Source organism: Silurus aristotelis (assembly GCF_946808225.1).
Source record: "Silurus aristotelis genome assembly, chromosome: 2".
Taxonomy (NCBI): Eukaryota; Metazoa; Chordata; class Actinopteri; order Siluriformes; family Siluridae; genus Silurus; species Silurus aristotelis.
Genome location: NC_139575.1, coordinates 12,462,770 through 12,489,107, shown reverse-complemented (window position 1 = coordinate 12,489,107; position 26,338 = coordinate 12,462,770). Strand labels below are relative to the sequence as shown.

Genomic DNA, 26,338 nt, shown 5'->3' with positions numbered 1-26,338 from the left:
CTGATACAGGATTCTAGCTGCTCAACAGTTTTTTTTTGTTTTGTGATGTGCCAAATGTTTTTAAATGGTGAAAGGTCTAGACTGCAGGCAGGCCATTTCAATACCCGGACTCTTCCACTATAAAGTCACGCTAGATGCAGTATGCAGTTAGCATTGCCTTGCTCTAATGTGCATGTTTATGAGACCATAATTTCCATTATAGTATCATGATCGTTTTAAATGCAGTGCCACCTGAGGCCTCGAAGATCACGGCTGATTTTTGAGATTTCTCCAGATTCTTTGAAACTATTGATATTATGTACTGTATATGATGAGATAGTCAACTGTTTTGCAATTTTTTGTTGAACATCATTCTGAAATTGTTTCACAATTTGGAGACACAGTCTTTTACAGATTGGTGTTGCTCTGCCATCTTTACTTCTGAGAGACTCTGCCTCTCTAAGATACACTTTTTATACAATTATCTTACTGACCTGTTGTAACCTAATAAGTTAAAAAAAAAACTTCAACTGATTCATTTTAATAACACATACTTTTTTGAGACTTTTGTTGCCCCGTCCCAAATTATTTGAGATGTGTTGCAGCAATCAAATTCAAAAATATATTTTTTAAAATTTTTGTTCCTTAAAAAAGTACATTTCCTTTGTTTAATCATTTAATGTTCTATTGTGAATAAAAATGTGTTTATAAGAATTGCAAATCATTGCATTCTGTTTTTATTTACATTTCACACAGTTTCCCAGCTTTTTGGATTTGAGTCTGTACTGTGCTGATTAGTTAGATGTCATATTATCTAATCTGACATAAAATATCAAGCCAAGTATCAAGGATGAACAATACGTTGTATGAAGGGTGTCATTCAATGCATATTATGTTTGATGTGAGAAAACTATCAAACATGCACTAAGTAAGGTATAATTGTTTTCAAGTCCCTAATGCCCTTGTGATTCATGCTACATTTTCTCTAACATGCTGAAATGTTTTAAATCTTTCATTTAAACCAAAAAACATCTGTCCTCATTTTTACTTTGAGTGACAAGCATCTGCTTAGCTAAACTATTTTTAGTTTTTGCTCTAAAAGCATTCTAGAGATAAAAGTGTAAGTAATCTTGCACTTTGGACTGTATGCCATGTGCACCTTTAGAATCACTGCTGATGATGTCACTGACATTGGAGTGAAAAATGCAAACCACTGGGTGTTTTACTCTGACGTGATAGTCACTGACATGCTGTATAAATCTACCTCGGAATCTATTAATCTCACATCTTCATGCCATTCTGCTACCAAATACCTTCATCCCATTTCCTTACAAAACTGCACATAACCCCCCGACACAGTCAGGTCCATAACTATATGGACATCAACTTGTTTTTTTTGTCATTTTTACTCTGTATACAATAATAAACGTTTTGACGTGAATTAATCAAGATAATAGTGAAGTGTAGATTTCCATTTCAATTTAAATTCAAGAATTGTCTCAATTGTTGCGATAACCTTTACAGCAATTTATCGCATAGTCTTTCCATACCCGAATGCCTTGAGATGCTTTGCCAGGCCCTTTACCACCCTGTTTGTGTGTTTTTCTGCCTTCAGTTCTGGCTTCAGTAAATGAAAAGTATGTTTAATTAGGTTGAGGTCAGGTGGATTACTCGACCATTTAAGAAAATTTTATTAATTTGCCTTAAAAAAAAAGCTGTTGGGTTGCTTTCACTTTGAGAGCGGAAAGTGTACAGTAGCACTTTACACTTTAGAATTCATCCTGCTGCATCCTGCTATTTGCAGTAACATCATCATTGGCAGTCAAACAGGCTCATTTACCCTACCTTTTCTTCTTCATACTCTAAATTAATCTTATGATAAAACTGGGCAGGCTTTTTTAGAGGGTTTTTTAATGCAAACTCATCTGTCCTTAAAATAAACCCTTTGGATTTACATTTATTAAGGCATCTCTTGATTGCATACTTTGACAATGACACACGAGTGATCTTCTCTTGGCAAGATGTCAAGAAGGGGTTTTTCTTCACCAAAGAACAAGTTGTGCAATCGTTGCAAAAGCCATTTTTCAACCTAATGATGGTCTCCTTCACCTGCATCAACACATCTCTGTACCAAATATCTCTTTTTCATGAAATAAGGTTCTGTCTGTCTGTCTGTCTGTCTGTCTGTCTGTTTTTCTGTCTGTGAGGGGACTTCCCCGACTTAATCCACTTCTTAATGCCACCACTATCACGTCGCAATTATAGAAACCATTAATACTCAATGAACAAAAACGCAATATAACAACACGTGGCATTACAGAGAGAGAGGCATTTCGCATATGGAGGGTGAATACCATTTTACTAAAGCAAGCTCCAAACCTCTACACTAAAACCGTAACTGTGCACCTACATCATCTGGAGCAGCAAAATCTAAATAAAACACAACCTACTCACCAGAGATGCATACTTCTAATTTGCACCACTCCTCAGAGGCTGTAAGACAGTGGTACCGCACATATTCACTGGTCTAGAAGTGGAGAACAAACCCTGTCCCAGGCTGAGACGAGCTATCTAGCTTCGGGGTTGGCCGACCTCCTCACGATTTCTAGCTTTTTTTGAAAATGTATTTTTAAGTATGTCTACGACCAAATCAATTTCTCCTCCCCCGTAGGCATAAAAAAGTGTAAATCAGATGTATTCATGTAAGCAGCGTGCTACACACATGTTTTGCCAGTCGAACGTAACTGTAACAGTTTCCCTCTGACCAACCAATCAAAAGACAGATAATTGCTGACACTCTTCTGGGCCAGCTAACTGGCTCTGTGAGGAGAATATGAAATCTGATTTGTTAAAGAAACAGACCTGTTGCTAATAGAGACTAAGGTAAAAGAGCCAGCAGAACTGACTTTGAAGGACCAGGGCAGATTAGATTGATATGGCAGCACAGGCTGAAATCTGATTAGACAAAAAATTTTACATCCACATACACGTACTGGAAGCTGTGCAGCCAAAAGAAACACTACGAAATAACGAGAATAAACTGTTAATAAATTAATAAAATTTCATGGAACAAATACTAGGATTTATGTTGTAAATGTAGGTCAGTGCTTCTGAAATGACTCAATATCCCCATATTTCTCAAATAAGCGCTGTCAATCGATTAAAATATTTAATCTCTATTACTTGCATTGTTGCATTGATTGTTTTGAGTTCACTCATGAATAATCGCAACTTAATTGCACTTTTTTTATATGTTCTAAATGTTAGATTAAATTAGTTTTTAATTCTCTAATTAACATGGGCATGGACAAATATAGATGCTTTATGCAAATATATGTTAATTATTAGTGAAGCAATGCTAAACATAGAGCATGAAGACAAAATATACTTGTATTTTTTATAGTAATTTTTTTTATAGTTTTATAGTAATTACAGTGTTTTAAATTACGTACATTATCAGGACACAAAAAGGAACCTTTGCTATGTTTCCACACGGACAGTTTTAATTGCCGGATGTGTGCACCATTGCCGTTTTTTGGTCTGTGGAATGGGGATATAAGTCTCTGATCCATTTCCACAGTAGATGGTGTTTATTTTGACAGCACTAATACAGTACAGACCAAAAGTTTATATATATTATATTTACAGTACAGACCAAAAGTTTATATATATTATACATACAGTACAGACCAAAAGTTTGCAAAAGTAGGCATCAAGAGAATGCCAAAGGTGTGCAAAGCAGTAATCTAAGCAAAAGGTGGCTACTTTGAAGAACCTACAATATGACATATTTTCAGTTCACTTTTTTGATATGAATAAAATTCCACATGTGTTAATTCATAGTTTTGATGCCTTCAGTGTGACTCTACAATTTTCATAGTCATGAAAATAAAGAAAACTCTTTGAATGAGAAGGTGTGTCCAAACTTTTGGTCTGTACTGTATATATATATATATAAGGGCTGTCAACATTAACACGTTAATTTTAACTACACTTCTTTTCTTTGCACCCGATTAAAGGCCCTATTCACGAAGGATGCATGAGGGTTAATGCAGCACACATTTCTGTTTGACCATTTTTATTAAAAATATACATAAATAATTAAAAAAGAGGCAAAATAAAAAACTTCAACGCAACACACATTTATTCACGACATTTAATCAAATATAAAAAGCTTCCAAAACCAAAGCCACCTTAATACATACATTCAGCAATTAAACCATCCATGTGGAAACATAGCAAAAGTTTTAGTTGGTGTCCTGATGATTTACGTAATTTAAAACATCATAATTACTTTAAAATATTTACAAGAAAATTTTGTCTTTATGTTGAGTATGGTTTTAATAATAATAAACATACATTTGCATAAAGCATCCATATTAATTTAAGGTACAAAGGTACTGTCAGGGAACGGTCTGCCACGCCTTCCCTTAACACGCCGCACGCTCATAGAGACTCTCCATCATACTAAGTACCGGCACCTGGCGCTCATCACCACTCGGCCCAATATAAGCGCCTACTCCCCCCAGAGTCGTCGTCCGTTCTACTAGATTACTAAGTAGAACATTCTGGGACTAACCCCTTTGGATTATTCACGTTCGCAGGAACTTCACCTTTCCAGAGGTATTATTGGATTGTATGGACTTTCACGGTACTGTTGAATTCTATGCCACAGTGTATGGTGTTTCTGGGTTCCTGAATAAAACCTCGACTTTTGTTACTTCGGGTTTCGGCCTCGTCTCGCTGAACCCTGACAGATTAATCACAAGTGATCTCCTGGCAATAGTGCAATTAATCACGATTAAATATTTGAAACGATTGACAGCATATACAGGAAAATAAGTATTTGAACACCCTGCTATTTTGCAAGTTCTCCCACTTAGAAATCATGGAGGGGTCTGAAAATGTCATCGTAGGTGCATGTCCACTGTGAGAGACATAATCTAAAAAAAAAAAATCCAGAAATCACAATGTATGATTTTTTTTACTATTTATTTGTATGATACAGCTGCAAATAAGTATTTGAACACCTGAGAAAGTCAATGTTAATATTTGGTACAGTAGCCTTTGTTTGCAATTACAGAGGTCAAACGTTTCCTGTAGTTTTTCACCAGGTTTGCACACACTGCAGGAGGGATTTTGGCCCACTCCTCCACACAGATCTTCTCTAGATCAGTCAGGTTTCTGGCCTGTCACTGAGAAACATGGAGTTTGAGCTCCCTCCAAAGATTCTCTATTGGGTTTAGGTCTGGAGACTGGCTAGGCCACGCCAGAACCTTGATATGCTTCTTACAGAGCCACTCCTTGGTTATCCTGGCTGTGTGCTTCGGGTCATTGTCATGTTGGAAGACCCAGCCTCGACCCATCTTCAATGCTCTAACTGAGGAAAGGAGGTTGTTCCCCAAAATCTCGCAATACATGGCCCCGGTCATCCTCTCCTTAATACAGTGCAGTCGCTCTGTCCCATGTGCAGAAAAACACCCCCAAACCATGATGCTACCACCCCCATGCTTCACAGTAGGGATGGTGTTCTTGGGATGGTACTCATCATTCTTCTTCCTCCAAACACGTTTAGTGGAATTATGACCAAAAAGATCTATTTTAGTCTCATCTGACCACATGACTTTCTCCCATGACTCCTCTGGATCATCCAAATGGTCATTGGCAAACTTAAGACGTGCCTGGACATGTGCTGGTTTAAGCAGGGAAACCTTCCGTGCCATGCATGATTTCATGCATTCCAACCATGACGTCTTAGTGTATTACCAACAGTAACCTTGGAAACGGTGGTCCCAGCTCTTTTCAGGTCATTGACCAGCTCCTCCCGTGTGGTTCTGGGCTGATTTCTCACCTTCCTTAGGATCATTGAGACCCCACGAGGTGAGATCTTGCATGGAGCCCCAGTCCGAGGGAGATCGACAGTCATGTTTAGCTTCTTCCATTTTCTAATGATTGCTCCACCAGGGGACCTTTTTTCAACAAGCTGCTTGGCAATTTCCCCGTAGCCCTTTCCAGCCTTGTGGAGGTGTACAATTTTGTCTCTAGTGTCTTTGGACAGCTCTTTGGTCTTGGCCATGTTAGTAATTGGATTCTTACTGATTGTATGGGGTGGACAGGTGTCTTTATGCAGCTAACGACCTCAAACAGGTGCATCTAATTTAGGATAATAAATGTAGTGGAGGTGGACATTTTAAAGGCGGACTAACAGGTCTTTGAGGGTCAGAATTCTAGCTGATAGACAGTTGTTCAAATACTTATTTGCAGCTGTATCATACAAATAAATAGTTTAAAAATCATATATTGTGATTTCTGGATTTTTTTTTTTTAGATTATGTCTCTCACAGTGGACATGCACCTACGATGACAATTTCAGACCCCTTCATGATTTCTAAGTGGGAGAACTTGCAAAATAGCAGGGTGTTCAAATACTTGTTTTCCTCACTGTATATATATATATATATATATATATATATATATATATATATATATATATATATATATATATATATATATATATATATATATATAGACATAATCTTCACATTGTTATTTTCTTAGTATTTAAAATAGGCAAGATAGCACAGTACAGTTTATTTACTGTAGGTATCATGTTACACAGTGAATCCTATTACTCTGATTTACCAAGTTACAATGCTGTGTACTGGTTATATGTGAAAAAGCACAACAATAGATTTTAAACCACAGCCTCTCCAGACAGAATCGCATCATCCATGCAGGTTGGGAGGCAGTGAAGGCTTTTTTAGATTCCACCTTGCTCCTATTAAAAGTAAAGTAAACCATTCCCCTGAAGCTGCTGTCTCTTTCATTGACTTTGAGACATTACCGCTTACACACTGGTTCATGATGTACTTAATGAATAACCAACATGGATGGTCCATGAATGATTGAGGTGGACATGCTGAAAAAACTGTACCTCAGACTCAGAATTGATTGAGATTGAGAGCAGTGCAGCCAACAATCATATCAAAGTGCACTGCTCACTGCTCAAGACTACACACTATAGGTTTACAAATAACAACTATCTGATCACATTGTAAACTAATTTAAAGCACTGTAGATGAACAGCTTATCTATGAATAACAGCTTAGATCCTGACACCCTTCTACTGTGGATGCTCCTCGCACACTGATTCATCCTGATGCTCTACTTCTGCCTTTATCCTTAGATTTCTTCTGCAGTGGATGGTCCCACATACAATGCATTAAAAAAACTGCACTTACCAAAATAATCTGATATTTTGATAAGATAAAAAAAAAAATAATGCAGGCTTGTTGCAGTTGTGCAAGGGGTCATAAGTACTTAATAGCAGTCAAATGTTCAGATAAACAGGATCTCAATGTAACAAAAAAAGTATATTATTTAATAATGTGGTATATTATAAACAACAGACATTGAATGCTCAACAAGATGAATGTCACTGATGCCCAGTTACTGCTACCAATCACTTGAGCACTTACATCACAGATCTTTTTACAGGCCAGTAAATTTAGATAATCTACTTTTACTTCCACCCCAACAAACATCAACACAGAATCAATACTGTAGCTGTTAAAAGAATATTAAAGAGAACGTTCTATGACATATATACACCTGTTGTCTTCACCTTGGACAAATCTCTATAGTGTCACTGGGGGCAAAACACTGTAATGTAAACATGGGCCAACCTCATGAAGATGCTTTCAACTAAATACAGTCTGTTTTTAAGCAAATATTAACAACAGTGAATCATTTCTTAGGCAAATATTCTCAAGGTAATATCTGTTAAGCCCTGTGGGCCCTCCTTAATCTTTATAACTCAAAATCCAAGAGTAAATAATGTTTATGTGTGTGTTCTTGCAGTTGTAACAAATCTATGGAAAGTGCTGTTAAAATGACACAAAATGTTTGAAGTAAATTTTTCAGGTTCATGTTTTGTGAGTGGAAAATATGAAATGTATCATGGCTCCAGTAAAAATATATGCAACGGTCACGTTTGCATAATGTATCTGATATTTAGAGAGCTGGCTTGTGTTCAGAATATTAATGTGTTTTTTCCACTGTAAAATTCCTGACTGTTAAAATTGTAAAAAAAATAAAAATAATAATAATCCAATTTACACATGTAATAACAAAGTAGACTTTTTGCATGTGTCCAGATCACCTTCATAAAAGCAAAATAAAAGCTACTTTGGAAAACAATGTGAGCAAGAATTAAAAACAGTCCTAGAACCGTGTGGATGCAACTCTCCATAAGTCCCACAGATGTGTTGTAAAAGGCAGCTTTGCAAATTGATCATTTCTTGTTTTGTCATTTTTCTCTACGGCAGTAGAAATATCTGAATTTCTTCTCTGAAAAATGTGTCATTTACACTAAGACCTGGTCTGATGTTCACTGTTTTCTACTGGTAGCTTTTGGACAAACAAATAGATTTTGGCAGACAAACACAGTGAAGGTTTTCTTTTTTTTTTTCTTTATAATTTGTTAATCAAACAAGCTGTGTCTCTCGGTCATGGTGACCTTGTGGCATGCGTCTTACTAGCTCAGAACATTTCTCAAAAGATTTACTTATAAAGGGGCATTTTGAATTCAGTCTCAGACATAACAAGATAATGAATGAATAATAAAGAAATGTTCACCGCCCTATTCGGCCAGGTACATGGTTGGAACCTGGAAAAAGGTCAAAGGAAACTTCTGCTACTAATATTAAATCACTGACAAGATATTTTTGCAGACAGTAAGTTAGACAGGGGGTTAAAGCATGGATTAATCAATTTCCTTTAGTACTAAAAAGCTTGTGAAAATGACCAGAACCTCCTGAGCTTTAGTAAATAGTAGATGGTCAGACAAAGCTGGATTTGTGTGTGTGTTGCACTTTAACTCACACACACGCCACTCAGTTCGGTCTGACTGTAATGTTTGGTCTGCTGGTTGGAATTCACTTAATCCTCCCAGAACGTGAGAGGAGAATGAGCATTAGTGTATCGTATAACTTTGCCCGCTTCGCTTACCAGGATGGACACGGTTGTTGGAGAACCACAACTGAGAGCTTGTTGATCAAACAAATTGCGTATCTAGTTCGCAGGACTAACCTTTTTTTTTAGATACTCAATACTTTCAACCTTGATGGTATAATCAAAATCCATGATCTTTGTCCTCCACTTTTAGTCATTTCATATCACTGGATATGACTAAATCTGTAAATGTAGAGTGATCTGTTTTTTGTGCATCCCTGGTTCAATAGTGACAGCATTAGAATCTGCATTTAATCACAACAACAACAAAAAAAGAGTTGGTAATGAAGCTGCGTGGTACAGCAGAACAGTGGGTTCTTCAGTGCATTGATTAAACTCTGAAGCATTCTGAAGAAGGTACAGGGGAGACTGATGGGCAGCTAGCTAGCTAGAAAGACAGTACTATCCATCACCGCGGTTGCTACGGCAACGGCGCGTGCGCGGGTTTGCGGGGACGCGCTTTAGAGACGCAGCAGCCTCGGTGTGGTGACGGCGCGTCTTCTTTTTTTTTGGGGGGGGGGGGGGGGAGGGGGTGGGTTGTACGAAAACCAGCCGCAGTTTAACGTTTATAATATGGTATACTGGGGGGGTAAATAAAATGTAATGAAACGCCTGAATGGTGTGTTTAAGAGATGAGAGGAGTCGCGGCACGGAAAGTTTCGACACAAGAAGATGAATAATGAGAGTGAAATAACATGAATTTTAATAATTATTATAAATATTATTATCTTTATTATGGTGCGGCTCCCTTTATAAAAGCAAAAGACTGGTGGAGATGATGAGCAGCTCCTACCTGTATGTAGATGGGTTTCCTCAGCCAAATCCACGGAATCGCATTCCTCGCCATGTCCTAAACAGCTCATCTCACAATATTAACCTGAGCCAAAACACACACACACACACACCACCAAATAACTGATTACTACAGTGTCACAAACACCGGAAACGCCCCAAAAATACACGCACGTGCATTAATAAGAGTGAGAAGAGCACTTACTGAACTGGAGTCCCTCACGCCGCGGAAAGACCGTGTGTGTGTGTGTGTGTGTGTGTGTATTTCACATTTTACCGCTAGATGAGGCTAAACATTCTCAGCCCTGCTTCTCCAAACCCAAACTGAGCTGGGGGGGGGTTAAAACCTCCTGCTCAGCCACTAAGCCCCTGTAGATATCTCTGTATTTATCCCAGTATTCATTTACTCCTGTATACGACACAGTGCTGAAGGTTTAGTCGATAAGCATATTAAAGTTGATTAGTAAGTAACACTCAGCTTCTTCATTAGGCACATCCAGGAGCAGCTGCTGTGAAGACAGTGAAGGCAGGGGATGGCTAAAAACAGACATGTAGAGTATGAGGTTTCATTTTGGCATCCTAATCAGATGACTTGCTGCTTACAAATGTCTTAGGGTGGATTATTTTTAGACTTTTGGATCAAATTTGAAGAAAAAAAAGTGATGTTAGGGCTGATTTCTTTCTTGCCCAGGCTGTAGATTCAGATAGTTGAAGGAGAAACTGAAAGCAGATTGGATTCGCACATTATTCAGTCAAAAGTACTAATTACTCAAAGGGACACAGGAACAAACTTTGTTGTTTTTTTTACGCAAAACTTATACACAGTTTTATTGTCAGATATATTTAAGCCTGCTCATTGAACATATATTAACATGGACAAGATTAGAAATGAGCCACCAGGAAGAAAGAAAAGAGGAAGACCAAAGAAGGAGGTTTATGGATGTGGTGAAGGAAGACATGCAGGTAGTTGGTGTGAAAGAGGCAGATGTGGAGGACAGGGTGGTATGGAGACGATTGATCCGCTGTGGTGACCCCTAATGGGAGCAGCCGAAAGAAGAAGATATTTAAGCCTGCTCATTGAACATATATCAACATGCCATCTATTATATAGATCATTTTGAATTTAATTACATTTTGCTTGTTTAGTGGTTTTAACAATAGACATTGTGCCTATAAGTCTATCCCTAATGAGCCTGCAGCAACAGTGTTAAGAAAAAACTCCCTGAGATGGTATGAGGAAGAATCTTCAGAGGACTCGATAGGGAATCCTTCCTTATATGGGTGGCACCAAATGTGCAGTCATTACAGCTCCATCATTGTTAAGGTGTTCAGTGATGGATCATTAAATGCAGAACTGTTCATGTAAACTAAGCCATTTTTGTAGACTGCTTATATTAATTACAATCCAAATGAATCCTCATAGTTCTAAGGTTGATCAGCAACTTCATAGATCTTTAGACTGTTCATGTGGAACAATTCTAAACTGCACAGTGGTGTCTAATTGAAGAGAACGCCATCCAAGGTAGGACGTCGGTATGAATCAGGCAGATCCGAAAAGTAAAAAGAGGCAGAATTCACTGGTACCTCAGGATCATGTTTAACTCAGTGGAGACCTTCTATATTTACTCTTGCTGACTGAAGGCCAGATGTTGCCATTTTGGGTTTGTCAGCACCTTATCGAGCAGTGAAAGTGCAGTGAAAGGTTCTAAATGGACATCTTAATGACTCACATGTTGTAAAAAATACTTACGAAAGCTCACCCTTGCTTCAAGGTATGATCTAATCTTAGCTGAATACTGTAGACATTTAAATAGGAACTTCTACTGTAGTCATAAAGACAGTCCTATACTCATCCCAGGAGTCTGACTAGTAGAAGGGTAATTCATAAATCCAGATCAGGTGTCCTATTTTAGTCCGGTTCCCCTCTAGGTTTGTTTCTCATGTCACAGGAGTCTTTTCCTTCCTCTTTTTTGCTTCTATTTTACTCATAAGTTATCTAAAACCTGTGGATTTTTCCTGCCCTTAATCGCTTTTGTTCTAAATGTAAATTGAATCTGAACTGAAATGGACTGAAATGGATAGATCCACTGGTGACCAGATGTTATTAATGGTGGAACAGCAGTGACATTTTTGGCATACAGACATGCTAAATGTATCCAAATTCTTAAGACATGTGTAACTACTCATCTAAATAAATATGCTGATAAATGTTCAAATGGGTTTTCAAATGTATCAATCAACTTAAAGCAGTAAAATATAATTCTCTCCTTAATTTAAACTCTGAATCGGCAAGAAAAAAATACAAAGGGAAAAAAGATTCCTGTCACAAAACAGTAATTTATTGGCCCTTTCACCAAAATATGTAGCAAACAAGAACAATGGCAAACAGTTTCATTCCTAAATTTTCAGATACCTCAGTTACTTTGCATAATAGTAACTCAAACGATCAAAAGCTAGTGGAATAACGGTCACAATGCAAACTTCCCTGAAAAGAACAAACTGTACAAAGCTCGATATATTACATTTACAGATAATACTCATACGGTTTCATTTGTTAGATTAGTTGGTAGAGATTGAGACAATCCTTTACATTTTTTTCAAACTAAAAAGGGTCAACATGCAGATTTCAACAAATGAAGGACATAAAAAAAACCTTATGTAAATAATATTTGTACATTGTTTTATTTTCCCCCCTTCGGGGCAAGGGTAGTGTGTGAGAGTGCATCAGGCGAAGCAGCATTGCAGGGCTCTCATTCTCTCAATGCACAATTTTTATTATTTATAAATTTTTTAATAAATAAAAAATATTTACTTTTATTAATTTATCATCCTCAGCACACTACTCAAATGCTACAAAAACCCCTGCCAGAAACACTGCTGCACCCGTATCCACAGCGCACACACACACACACACACACACACACACACACACTACCATGCCAGTGTTGTTGTTGCACTGAAGTGATCATATATCCAAATCACTGGTAGACTTGCATGGAGTAGAGCAGACGTGAAGAACTGTACACAGCTACCGATGAGCAACTTCAAAAGTACTCCAAAAGTACTGGATCAAAACATTGATCTAATATACATTTTATATGTAAACAATTTTGGAACAGGTGATCAACAGGTATTTAATGTGGTGTGTTAAATTGAATGTTTAAACTATTAAGATCATTGAATTTCTGCTTTTGGTTTGGATTTTACCTGTAAAGCCTGCATTTAAAAAAAAATAAAAATACAACAAAAAAAAAAACCACACACCATGAAGACTGGGAAGTTGTCTAGGGGGGGTGCCAAAATCAGTGCCACTGCAATTTGAATTTTTCTGAAAAAGAAAGAACCGCTAATGTACTAACAACCTATGAACAGATCAGCCAATGAAAACGCTAGTGGCTGTGAAGGAAAACCCCGAAACACCCAGTGACATCAATAACCTTTAAAGGGCAGGAGTGAAGGTATTCAAACCACCTTCATTCTTAGAAAATGGCTCCACATCTATCTGGCAAATTTCAATATTTAAGCAATCCGTTTTTTTTTTTTTTTTAATATATATGTGATTTCAGAAGCATTGATGGGGCAAAAAGTGTTGTATTTCTTTGCATTTTTTTTTCTGAATGAAAGCAAAACCTTTAATGATACTGTTTATTTATTTCTCTAGTTTTTACAAACATTTTTTAAACAGGAGAAAATATTAGATTGCCATCATGGCTGATAATCAGTACATATACCATGCTGTATGACACGCTACCAGCTGCCCACAGTGTGCGAAGTAAATGGCAAGCCAAAACTCACACATCCGTAATGCATAGAAGTTGAAAACTAGGTAACGCACTTTATTATGAATTATAAGCATTGCCTCCAGACTGCATATTTTTCTACATATTTACAGTACACAAGTCAATTCGACATGCTCACACATACACACTGTTGGTTAAGGCATCACACACATGCAATCCGACTGAGGAAGGACTACAAAGATCTTCAAGTTATGTTGTACAACAAAAATAAATGTGTAACTTTATGGCTTTATCTGGGCCACTTTTTTTTTTTTTTATCAGTCACAATTTAGACACAGCTTAGCTCTATTTTCTTGCCATTTATGCCTGTGTGTGTGTCTTTCCATCACTCCACATCTCCTTCATGAGCCACCTCTACCTCCATGGTCTGGATGATTTCGGACGCTTGCTCCTCCTCTGCTTTTGTACCAGCTTGCTGCTGTGCCAAGACATAGTTCACCACCTGCATTATGTTCTGGTCTGAAAGCGTGACTGTGCCCTCATTTATGGCTTGCATGGCCTCCACTGTCTCTTCTGTGATGAGCACAGTTTCAATCTCCTCAGTGGTGGAAGGTGCCTCCGCTGGGCGCAGCTCAGGGGGCAGCTCGGGGCTCAGGATGCTGACAGCGTGTTCCACCTGGGTGCCTTGATTATGGAACTGTAGCGTGTCCTTTTCTAACATGATCTTACCTGGCAACTGATCACCATGGAATTTGGAGATGTGCTTTCTCAGCGTGCGGGCGTCGATGTGAGCCTCCTGGCACAGCGGACACACGTAGGGACGCTCGCCTGTGTGCGTGCGCACGTGACGCTTTAGTGATCGGGCGTCAGCCCATGCGACACCGCATGTCAGACACTCGAACGGTTTTACACCTTCGGGGAAAGAAAACAGGATTAAACAAGGGCGCATTACAGTATCTTCATACCAACCAATGCCTCAATAAACAAGAAAGGAAAAGCTGTGTTGGTTTGGTGTGTCGATAAATAAAAACAATCATTGCAAATCAGCGGGAAACGTAAGACATCGACGTATTACATATCTCAACTTTGAATTGGACTTTTCCCAGCATGCTCTTCTTGATGAGAATAAAAAAATATAACCTATTGCTATTAAAACTATTATTTATAGCATTTGGCCCTTATCCAGGGAAACTTGCAATGATCTCAATGATCTGAGGAGTTCAATGATCTGAAGGGCCTTGCTCAACAATGGTAGCTTGATGGTGCTGGGATTCGAACTCGCAACCTTTTTATCAGAAGTCCAGTGTCTTAACCACTGAGCTGCCACTTCCCTTTTTAAATCCTTTGAGGAGATTTCAAGGGTGTACAATACAAAAATGGCATCAAAATACACACAATTTTCTCAGATTTTGCATACAGAACATGTGGCAAACAAATGCTATTGCTTCATAAATAATCAAAGACAGGCAGATTGCTCATGAAATCTAGACAGATAATTAATGAAATCTAGATTTCTTTGTTGCACTCAATGGCCAGGTGCTTCTATACATTTCGTAGTTGTCTTTTTGCATAGTGCTAAACAAACTACTGTTTTGTACGTGCATCTACATTAGGTCACCTTGATGGTTGTTTATGTGGCGGCGGTACTCTCGAAGCTGAGTGAATTTTCTGCCGCAGTGTTCGCACTCCCTTTCCAGGTTCTGCTTCACTCTACCCTTCTTTCCATGAGTGGCATTCTTCACATGCCTCCTGAACAGAGCCTTCTCAAAGAACTCCTTCCCACAAACATTACACCTAAAAAAGAATACCAACACTGTGACCCAGTATAGGAATCCACATACTAAAGAGCCTGGATTAGGATTCGGATTAAGCCGGTAGTCTGTGGTTGATACTCCCCCCCCCCCCTCATATATTTATAAAAAAATAAAAAAAAATGCATTAATAGTACATCCTTTTTTGCATTAATGACTGTATGCACACCAGCATGCATTGATCATTCTCAAACAGTTTATTTTAAAGTTTCAGTGTGGTCCAAAACCTTTGGACCCTACTGTATGTGCGCACGTATAACATGACAAAATATAGGAGGTGGTATCAAACCATTTCGAGACTAATGGCGCTAACTGGTGCTATTCTGACCATGTGCGTTACCATGTCTGTGATTTCAGACTTCCAGGACATATTCCAGAAGCAGCAGGATTGCTGGGAGCGCTGGGACCATTTCAAAGGTGATCGTACGTAAATCTAGATAAATAAAGTACTTTCTTAGTAAACAGCTAGTCTCGAAACTTTGATACCATCTTGTACAAAACTGCATTCGCATTAGAAACTAAAGCTTGTTAGCTATTCTATTACATTTTGGATCAGCTGTTTTTTGATGCTTCCAATAAAAAAAAAAAAAAAAAAAAAATCGCAGCCAATTTAATAAAATAGATCAATTGTTATATTGTGTATATTATGCATATTTTTTTTTACTCTATGTAGTGTGTGTAATGGTTAATGTAAACAATGCGTCTTAAATTAATAATATCAAATTGTTGCTTAAACACAAGAACTTTAGTCAGTTTTCCACTATTTTTTTCTAGTGAACATTTTAGTTTAGATACAGAGAAGTAAGCTTGTTAATCCGAATGCCTCAAAGTTCATAAGATTACCACACAAAGATTTTTCCCGCTGGGTCTTAAAAATCCTAAAAATCAATTTTACACCTTAAAACAGGTCCTAATTTTCGATGTCCATGTGACAAAAACTCTAATGCTAACTGAAATGCTCCAGCAATACTTTAGAATGTTTGTGTTTGTTTCCATGGTGTTGTAGTTCTTCTTTCGCAATTCTAAATATAATTAACTGTATTACGAATACAAATAACACCAACATGCAACAGCCAATCAGCTTTCTGTTATTGGCATGAGTCTCTCTTGGGTTGTACCACAGACATAAAACTTGAATTTAAAGCTTGGCTGAGGCCAGCTGTTAAAACCGTATGTGTGTTTTTGATGTTGTGGTGTATTTACATTTTTAATTGTATTAAATTAAATTCTTAAATGGTCTTAAAAAGTCATAAATTTGACTTGGTGAAACCTGCAGTAACCCTGCATACATATAGCTTATTACTGCAACTATAATAGCTGCTATCATGCTTCCTTCTCTTACCTGTAAGGTTCTGCAACGTTGTGTGATTTTACATGAGAATACCAATCTTTCTTCCAGCTGTAGCTCTTCCCACACACCTGGCACTGGAATGGTTTCAAGCCCAAGTGCTTATTCATGTGCTGCTGCAAATCCTTCGCATCGTAGAAGCTTTTATCACAGCTGTAAAATGGGACCAAAACGCAGGCACCACACAAACGTTAGTCGAAATGCTAACATTTAACTGTAAATATACACACAGTACAGGTTTATTTGTGAATATATTTGTAAAAAGAACTCACTGGGAGCATTGGAATGAACGGGTCTTTGTCATGGGTTGATGTTTTTTCACGTGTTTGCTTAGTCCAGATGCCCGGTGAAATGATGCGCCGCATGTCTGGCAAAAATATTTCGATTCACCTATTTTTATGAAAAGAAAAAGAAAAAAAAACAGGAAAGAAATTATGAAAATTGCTTAACAGGCGGTTTAATACATTACATATCTCACACATTTATAATTACAGAAACATTAATGTAAGTGATGGTAAATCACTAGCAGATGTCACAGGTCTCTTCAGCTTTAAGAATGTGTTTGTGTACTAGGCTTGCCTGTATGGACACTGATGTGCTCATCCAGGCCCCTCTTGCTGATGAAGGACTTGTCGCACAAGGTGCAGTAGAAACGCTTGGATGCATCATGCAGTGCTTGGTGCATCTTCAGGTTGTGTTTGGTGGCAAAGCTTTTCCCACAGACCCGGCAGGAGTGTGGTCGCACGCCTGTATGGTTCAGCATGTGGATCCGCAAAGAGTACAGCTTGGGCAGAGTCTTATTGCAAATATCACACACAAATTCGCGCTTGGTGCGACTTTTGGACTGACTAACAACCCTATCTGAGACCTCGTCATCTCCTCCTCGAGCTAAAGTTGATCTCTGGGTCTTCTGGTGCTTATGACGAGTCAAGTGGGCACGGAGGGAGACGGAATACTGGAACTCTTTGTTACACAGCTGGAAAAAGATTGCATCGATTAATATACAGGGTTTCTGCAGGTTTCACAAAGTCAAATTTAAGACTTTTTGAAACCATTAAGAATGAAATTTAAGACCAATAACATGACATCAAAAACAAACACACGAATATGTTGTTAGCAACCGGCTTTAACCGGGTACTAAAAATATTTTTTCAAGCCAAGTATCGCTAATCTTGAACTTCCCCATAGCTAACAAATAAAATCAATTTTACGTCTGTGTTACAATTAAGAGATTCGCACCAATAACAAAAAGCTGATTGGCTGTTGCATGTTGGTTCATAGTCATAATACAGTGAAATATATCTGGGACAGAGAAACTATGAACTACGAACACCATGGAAACAAAAACATTCGAACGTGTTCCAAGAGCATTTCAATAAGCATTGCAGTTGGCGCCACATGAACATTAAAAATTAAGACCTGTTTAAAATCATTTAAGACCTAGAACAGAAAATTTTATGTATAATAGTTCAGATTTTTTTTTTTTTACTTTTTAAGACCCCATGGAAACCTTAATCCTGTATGTTAGTGTCACAGAACAATTACAGCGTTATAGTTACATATAAGTAAATATTGTGATTAATGTAATATAAAACTTCAAAATCAGTCCTGGTTTTTTAGTGTGAACTCATTAGGTGGTCTATATTCAGTCTGGGAAATGGTACAAGCCCATGGGTTGCCTAATTAAACAGAAATCACCCCTTTAGATCACCACTGTGTTGTAGAAAAAAAATACTTTTTTTACTTAATCTTTCTTTGCGTAGACATCCAACACCACCCATATTCAAAAACTGATGAACATAACACAAAAAAACGACAAGAAAAACGACAATTGTGTAAAGAGTCAATCTGGGCCTCACAGTAAGCTGTTGTAACAGAACACGTACGTACAGTGCATTTGAAGTTGCGTGACTTCTCATGCTTCAGCATGTGCATGATCAGGGTGTAGCGTCTCTGGAACACCATGCCACACTCACTGCATGTATGTTCTCCATCTACTGCTCCTTCTGTTTTTTCTCGTACTGCTACTTCTTCTATAGACATCGCCTCGGGTTCAACTGCCTCTGCTCCATCAGGTAATGTTTCTGTACCATCAGAGACAGGCTGAAGCTCAGTTTCAGGAGAGTCAATTGATGGCCTCTTGAGAGATTGTGATATGCGGCCTCGCTTCGCCAGTCTCGGAGATGTCTGAGGACAGATTAAAACACCTAATTTAACATCCTGTTTTTACAAATTTCTGTACAAGCTCTTCCCAATACCTACACACATTAAGCCTTTGATACATAAAAAAAAAAAAATAAAAAAAATAAAACACATTTTGGTTCCACTATTTAAAATCATGTGAGTGAAAACGAGGAGAAAACGTATATAACAAAGGGTGCCAAAAATTTTGGGAGACACTGACTGGATGTACGATAGTCCTAAGAGGTCATGCATAACGAGTTGTTTTGTTGCAATCACGACTTAATTTTCTTGTGATCAACAGAAATGTTGTTCTTTCTTGATCATGACTTTCTTGAAATCTCAAAAAAACACAAAAAAAACAACATCGTTTCCTCGTGATCCGTAACTTAAATTGTGTTTAAGTTGCTTTCAGGACAAAACAACTTTTATGTCAAGATCACAAGAAAACAAGAAAGATGAAAATATTAGAGGTCGACCGATGTGGGTTTTTCTCTGGCTAATGCCGATATTTAGAAATAAGTGCAGCTGATGGCTGAAATTTAATGCAGATTTTCTTTTTTCCACCTTCATCTAATTAGATCTAACAGTTAATTAAAAAGACTATGATATATGAATATGATATAGAAAATTGCTTCTATTTAACATTTATTTAATACCACAAGCCTCTCCAGTCAGTGCACTTGTTAGCAGGTTGTACCCCTGCCTACATGTATAGTAAACTACAGCTGGTTAAAGGCTCTCGAACAACACAGTACCAAAATATTACTCTCATTCTCTCTCCTATAGTAGCATCATATGTAACCATTGACATACATATACATATATATATATATAATGTCTTTATTAAGTACGAAGGATAATAAATTAAAGCCCTCGGTAACATCAAGCTGACGGTCCGGTGGATTTTGAGCTTCGGTTGTTTTTAGTTTTTTCGCTGTGTTCCGCACCGTTGGTTCTCGTCGGACGGCATCAGCAGGTCCTGCATGCGGCGGTGCTCGTCGACGACGACTCTGATTGGCTATTTAGCTTAGCGAATTAGCACACGAAAAAAAAAAAAAAAACAACTAAATTTTCGCTATTTGTCTTTGCAACTTAGCAGAAAATGTTTAAATAAAAAAATTTAAAAACACGAATCTGTTAGTAATGATCGCGGCAGGTATGAACGCTGCATCCTTGATATTTACAGTTCTAGCTCTTCCGGTTTCCCTGTTAGGATGCCGAATAGACTACTGCCACCTGCCGGTATGAGAGAGCTATTTTCTCTCACTCAAGCGCAGAACGTACATGTACAGTTTGTTGATTCAGATGCGTCTCCCTAATTAGCGGCCTAATTTGCAGCGCAATCGGCCTATGCCGATTAACAATCAATGTCGTTTAACTGATCAATCGTGCAACCTCTAAAAATATTATAATGCATGGCGTCTTAGGACTTAAGTACATATATGATTTTGAAATTAGTCAGAATGGATTCTTCGCTGTGAAAAATGTTCTGCCATAGCCCATACTCATACCTTCACTGTGTTTGACATCTCTTCCTCTGTCTCAATTCCCATATGCAGACGAACGTATCCTCCCTCCCTCACTGACCGCTTCCTCAGAAGCCTCTTATTAGGGTCTGCAGTCTCTAGATCCTCTTTCTTCTCATCCTCTCCTCCAATTGGTATACTCTCTGCAACCTCGGTCACAACTGACTGCTGTTCTTGTGGGGGCTGCTTTACCTTCGGGGGCCTCCCTGGGCCCCTTTTCTGAGGTGCAGCGGGTGGAGGCTGTTGTGTAAGTACCTCCTGTTGGGGTGGAGGCTCCAAAACCTGGACAAGTGGTTCCTCTTGAAGAGCCGGTGGTGGTGCAGTTAGATGAATTTTCTCGGTAGGACTCGTCTTGCCTGGCTTGACGCTAATAATGTAGGCACCAGGCTCCATGTTCCCTGCTACAGGTGTTTCTGCAACCTGAGGCTCTTCCACTGTCCAGCACGCCTGGACCACAGCCAGGGATTCACTTGAGCCTGCTTGTCCAGAGTGAGTGACCACAGTCATGGTTTCACCAGCTTCTGGCTGGCCATTATGGGCTACAAGAGAGAGTGATTCGGGCAAGCCAGCCTGGCCGCTGTGTGTGACCACAGTCATAGTCTCCCCGTCCACTGTTGCACCAGCAAGCAAAGCCAAAGATTCAGCTGTTGCGTCTTCGCTAGTGATAACAGTTATTGAGTGTTCAGACTGTCCAGAGCTAGCCACCACTGCCTGGCCATCACTCTCCATGGCCACAACATAAGCAGAATCAGAAGGGGCCACCGACTGAGAAGGCAGAGTTTCCCTGGCTATTACCGTGTGCACGTCTCCTTGTTGATAAACCATTAGCTTCTGCTCCTCCACTTTTTTGTGCACCATCTCGCAAATCTGAAGGACCTCGGGCATGAGCAGGTGCCGTGCAAGCATGGCCACCTCTGCCATAACGCAGAAGTTGAAGGTCAGCTCTGAAGTGTAGGCAAACTCCAACAAAGGCAGGAAGCTTGCCTTGCTAAAGCCTGGCAGATTGAGACACAAAAAAAGCACATGCAAACAATACGTTATGTTCCAGCAGCAACCCAAATGTATTTAATATATTAAAGTACTGAGTTTCAAGTATTTGTTTATATAAAATGCAGTTACCTGAGAGATCCACAATGGCTTCATGACTGGACACAGCACCCTTCTCAACAAACAGCTCATAGAAGTAATCACTACAGGAAGCCAAGACAGCTTTGTGTGCCCGATATTCCTCAGCCTCAATGAGCAGGGTTATGTCACAGAATTGGTTATTTAATCGCTGCTGATTCAGCTTGTCTAACATGGTCTGGCCATGTTTTGGCAGGAACTGCTTTACAACACCTTTACTGTCCACCTGCAGGACAAAAACACACAATCTCTTATCCACTGTACATGTTCATCTGATTCTACGCAGGTCGCGAAAAGCTCGGCAAAGTAAACTTTTTTAGGTGTTGCATTTATACCATCTACCATTTAACGGAAAATAACCGAACTGAAACGTTATCACATCACCCAGTCACTGATGATCTTCCTGTAAATAAACCCACCAGAGTCTATTTCAGACATCCCATTCACCTCGACTCAACACTAACGATATACTTACAAAAACCAGTTCATGTTTGCCAACACTGGCAGCCTTCGGCTTCATCTGAATGGTGGCATGCAGTTCCGCTAGAGCTTTCTCCTCCTCATCATCTTCATCCTCCTCTTTTTTTCTACCTGGACCATGGGATCCTGATGCATCCTCAGCACTGACTTTCCCACGCTCCTGCTTCTGTTGGCACCCACAGTCCTTAATGCAATCCTTTACTTGCTTTAGGATTCCTACAACATAGAGATCACCAGTGATGCAAAACAGCATGGGGCAGAAGATGCCTTTCCAGGTTTTGTTGTAAGAAACGTGTATAATGACATCAATTCTTATTATGTTCTGTTCGGACAAATCCAGCATGGTCTGAACAGCTCTTTGCCTGTAAAACATGAACCGCGCTAGCTCGATTAAGTAGATCAATGAACATTTACATAGTCATTTATGCAATTTGGCAGACAACCTTATTCAAAGGGACTTGATACCACTAAACAGTTGAAGGTTGATGGTTTTGCTTAAGAACCCAGCAGTGTCAGCTTGAAGATGCAGGGATTTGAACTCACAACCTTTATGATTAGGAGACCAACATCTTAACCAATTAGTTACAGCTTCCTAAATGCACTATTGAGATTTTTTACCTGCATTTTAATACTATATACTTTCCTCTAAAATGACTTGTCTTCGAATGAGCATTAACAAATAATTCAGAAACGCCTTCCTTTCCACCAGCACTTACCAGCTGGTAATTGTGTCTCCCAGTTTAACCGACTCAGTCTGTGGTCTATGGGACGATTCACTTCAAATGTAATGATCAGAGTTAAGAAAAAGATTACATGTACACGCTCACATTTATAAGATTTTGCCAGGCGCCCTTATCCAGAGCGCTTTACATTTGTCTCATTTATACAGCTGAACAGCAGAGTGGTTAAGGGCCTTGCTCAGGGGCCCAGGAGTGGAAACTGGGTACAGGTGGGATTTAAACTCATGACCTTCTGTTCCAAATAACCACTAAGCCATCACTCCTACAATTTGATTTCATACATTTTTTTAAGAGCCTAGAAAGAAAAAGGACTACATGTGATAAAACTGAATGGCTCCACAACCAAAAAGTAATGGCACCCTCTAAGCAAGCCACTTCCCCACAACATACAAATATTTTAATATACAGTGGTTCCAGCTTCCTGGTTTCAAACAGCTTTTGATGCAAATTACTCTCGGGTTTCTCCTACTGTCTATTATAATCGCATGCTTTCTCAATAGCCTACATTTGAGAGCCAATGTTTTTTGTTTTGTTTTATAGATTCCTTGCCTATCGACTGATGATTAACCGATTAGCTAACCGGCTAATTTAGCGGAAGTGCTCATCTACACCACTGCCTGATTGGATAAAGACCAGTGGCTCCGTCCCAAATGGCTTCCAACGGGAACTATCGTGTGCACTGCAGAAACGTGTAGGGTAAAACCTTCACCCCATACCCTAGTCAGGCATTTCTACAGTTAGAGTATGCAGGGAGAGAGAAGATAGAAAAGGTCTGGTCAAAGTGTGCAGGTGTACCTCTCCACCAGTATTTCTGTGAAAGGTTCTCCCAGGTGAGATGCTGATTGAGATGCTCTCCTCCAGAGATGTGAGCCTCGAAGATCAGTTCCTTCCGCCGCTCGGCCTGCAGCACCACTTCGAGCTCGATGAAGCCCTCCTGACCGCGGTGGCGGCGCTGGTAAAACAGCACTCCGTCCCGCACGACGTAGCAGGCGGCGGCCTTGCGGATCTTCCTCTTGACGTTGCCGTGAGTGCCGGGGGCGTAGGGCTCGCGCTCATCCGTTAAATAGCGCTGAATGGCCAAGTAGCTCTCCTCGCTCGACATAACACACGACCAGCGGCACGCTCACACACACGACATACATACAACCCTCCCGAAAGACCTCAACCAGCCAAAGCTTCCCCTTCTAAAATTCACAAAAGACTCTTCTGGACCTGCACCTGTGTTCGGGTGAAATTTAGAGACCGGTATTAATAAATATTTTCCAAGTGGGAACTGCTGTTCGTGACCGTGTTCGGGCGGACTTGCACGAACCGACAAAATGGCTGCTGCACAACCGGAAGTTGCGTGTAAAATGGCGAAAAACTAGATATTATTGTGACGAAGCTGGTCATACACAAGATGGCGCTTGTACTCTAACAAAAGGACAATACATTAGTCATTGAAATTATAGCAAACACTCATCAGGCATAACTTTATGCCCAGCTGCCTGATTTTGTGTTGGTCCCCCTTTTGCTGCCAAAACAATCCTGACACATAGAGTATTAACAGTATTAACTTCTACAGCAATTTGAGCTACAGGAGCTCGTCTGTTGGATCGGACCACACAGGCCAACCTTCGTTTCCCATTTGCATCAATGAGCCCTGGCCACCTATGACCCTGTCACCGGTTCCCCTCTGTTCCTTCCTTGTACCACTTTTGATAGATACTGACCACTGGATAGCAGGAACATCCCACAAGAGCTTTTCTTTTTGGAGATGTTCTGACCCAGTCTGACCCATTACAATTTGGCCCTATAGTCAAATCCTAACACTTGCCCATTTTTCCTGCTGCTAACACATCAACTTTGATTACAAAATGTTTACATGCTGCCTAATATATCCCACTCTCTAACAGGTGCCATGATGAAGAGATAATCAGTGTTATTCACTTCAGCGGTCATAATGTTATAAGGGCATATTTTATGTGTATATCTATACATACAGTATTGTTACATATAGTAATGATTTGAATCAATAAATAAATGACATACAGTATAGCCAAAAGTATGTGGACACCACACCATGTGCTCGTTGCAAATCCTGTTACATGTTTGTCCCCCTTTCCTGCTGTAACAAACTTCTTACTACATGAAGGAGTGCAGCTTTGGGGATCTGTGTGCACTCTATCACAAGAGTATTAGGCAGTGAAGTTGCAGCTTTGCAAAATCTTACAGTTTAAAGGTGTTCAGTGTGGGTGAGGTTAGGACTCCATTATACTCTTGGCAAACCATGTCTTTATAAGCCTGCCTTATGTGCACAAGAGTATTGTCATGCTGGAACAGCTTTGGACCCCTTAGAAGTGAATGGAAATCATAATTCAACAACTTGCAAAGACATTGTACACACTTATGCACCTCCAACTTTGGGGAAATTTTGCTGCATCACACACTTTTATAAAAACAAGTGTGCATAGCACTACAGTCCCTTTGAACAAATACTGTAGATTATTATATAGCCATACTATAAAAGTTAGATGTTAAATGTTTATGCTATTAAATAGTATAGAGCGAAGAACAGTTGTTCTTCAGATGTGGTGGTACAGAATCCTAGTACATAATACGTTATAACACCTGGGTAAGAGCTAACGTTAATTCCAGTGTTATATTTAAAAGCATAGAAACTTCAGAATTTTAAATAATAATATTTTTTTATTATTAACTAAACGATTTGGCAGTATTTAACATATTTTCTTTATTGCGATATTAAAATTGCCATTGATTTTAGCCATTATGTTAAACTAGCCGTACTTAGGTCTTCAGTAAACAATGTTTGTGTGTGAATATGATGAAATAAATGTTTAAACCTGACAGTGAAGACTCTGAAGACTGTTGCCAGGCAACTGAGTGACCCATCATCCATCTTTCTTTAGCTGCATCAGTTTGTCCATGCTTTTCATGTATGTATTAATCGACTCCATGCACCTTTAATTTTTGCCATGTTGAGATCCAGTGACATGTGAATCTTCTTTGCTTGTTGTGGGATGAGGGTGGGAGAGTGGGAACACTGGTGCAAAGAATATATCTAGAATTATGGTAAACAGGTTAATTGAGGAGCAGCATTTACACTTAAGAATTCTGTTGATTGGAAATCAAAACATTTTTGTCACCAGAGGTTTGCTGTTGAAATGAATAAAAATGTTTTAATCTTTCAGTCTTTGGTATGTCTATTAAGCTTATTTGGTCCTGTCTAGACTTCATTAACCTTCCAAACTATCTCTTGACTGTCTCATCTTTTAAAACTTTTAATCTGACAAACACTGATGCTAGGTATGTAAAAAAAAAAAAAAAAAAAAAAAAAGGCTAATACAGGTGTTGCACCACACTGATGGACCCACTTGGATTCCATTATATTTAATTTATTAAAATTATATTGGTAATAAAGAAAAGGCAGGCTACAAAGAGAGCAATTCTCCTTTCCTGTAAATAATGTGAGTAGCATTGGTTTGTCCACGCACTGTGTGTCTGCCCTTATCAAGCCTACTATACATTCCTTCCGCAGTAAGAAACTCTTTTTATTTCCATGTCAGCCTGACACTGATAAATCAGCACCAAATAACATTAT

At 39.0% G+C, this 26,338-nt stretch overlaps 2 protein-coding genes across 2 annotated transcripts in view; both read right to left on the bottom strand.

The window, feature by feature from the left end:
* Nucleotides 1–13,024, bottom strand: part of dipk1ab (divergent protein kinase domain 1Ab) — a 36,297-nt gene extending 23,273 nt beyond the window's left edge. Inside the window, exons 1-4 of the mRNA XM_083569748.1 lie at nt 12,702–13,024; nt 11,072–12,657; nt 9,989–11,027; nt 9,785–9,888 (exon numbers count right to left, since the gene is read on the bottom strand). Of these exons, the coding sequence (XP_083425874.1) occupies nt 9,785–9,838 (54 nt within the window). The 5' untranslated portion in view covers nt 9,839–9,888; nt 9,989–11,027; nt 11,072–12,657; nt 12,702–13,024. The remainder of the gene's footprint in view (nt 1–9,784; nt 9,889–9,988; nt 11,028–11,071; nt 12,658–12,701) is intronic.
* Nucleotides 13,025–13,376: 352 nt separating this feature from the next.
* On the bottom strand, nt 13,377–24,697 carry zbtb11 (zinc finger and BTB domain containing 11). The gene is made up of 10 exons (XM_083568754.1): nt 23,533–24,697; nt 21,993–22,213; nt 21,512–21,743; nt 20,378–21,387; nt 18,573–18,869; nt 17,262–17,658; nt 16,955–17,072; nt 16,677–16,835; nt 15,142–15,317; nt 13,377–14,435 (listed from the first exon to the last, which is right to left on the bottom strand). The coding sequence occupies exons 1-10, from the start codon at nt 23,837–23,839 to the stop codon at nt 13,909–13,911; spliced, it is 3,444 nt and encodes a 1,147-aa protein (XP_083424880.1). The 5' UTR covers nt 23,840–24,697; the 3' UTR covers nt 13,377–13,908.
* Between the last annotated feature and the right edge of the window lie 1,641 nt (nt 24,698–26,338).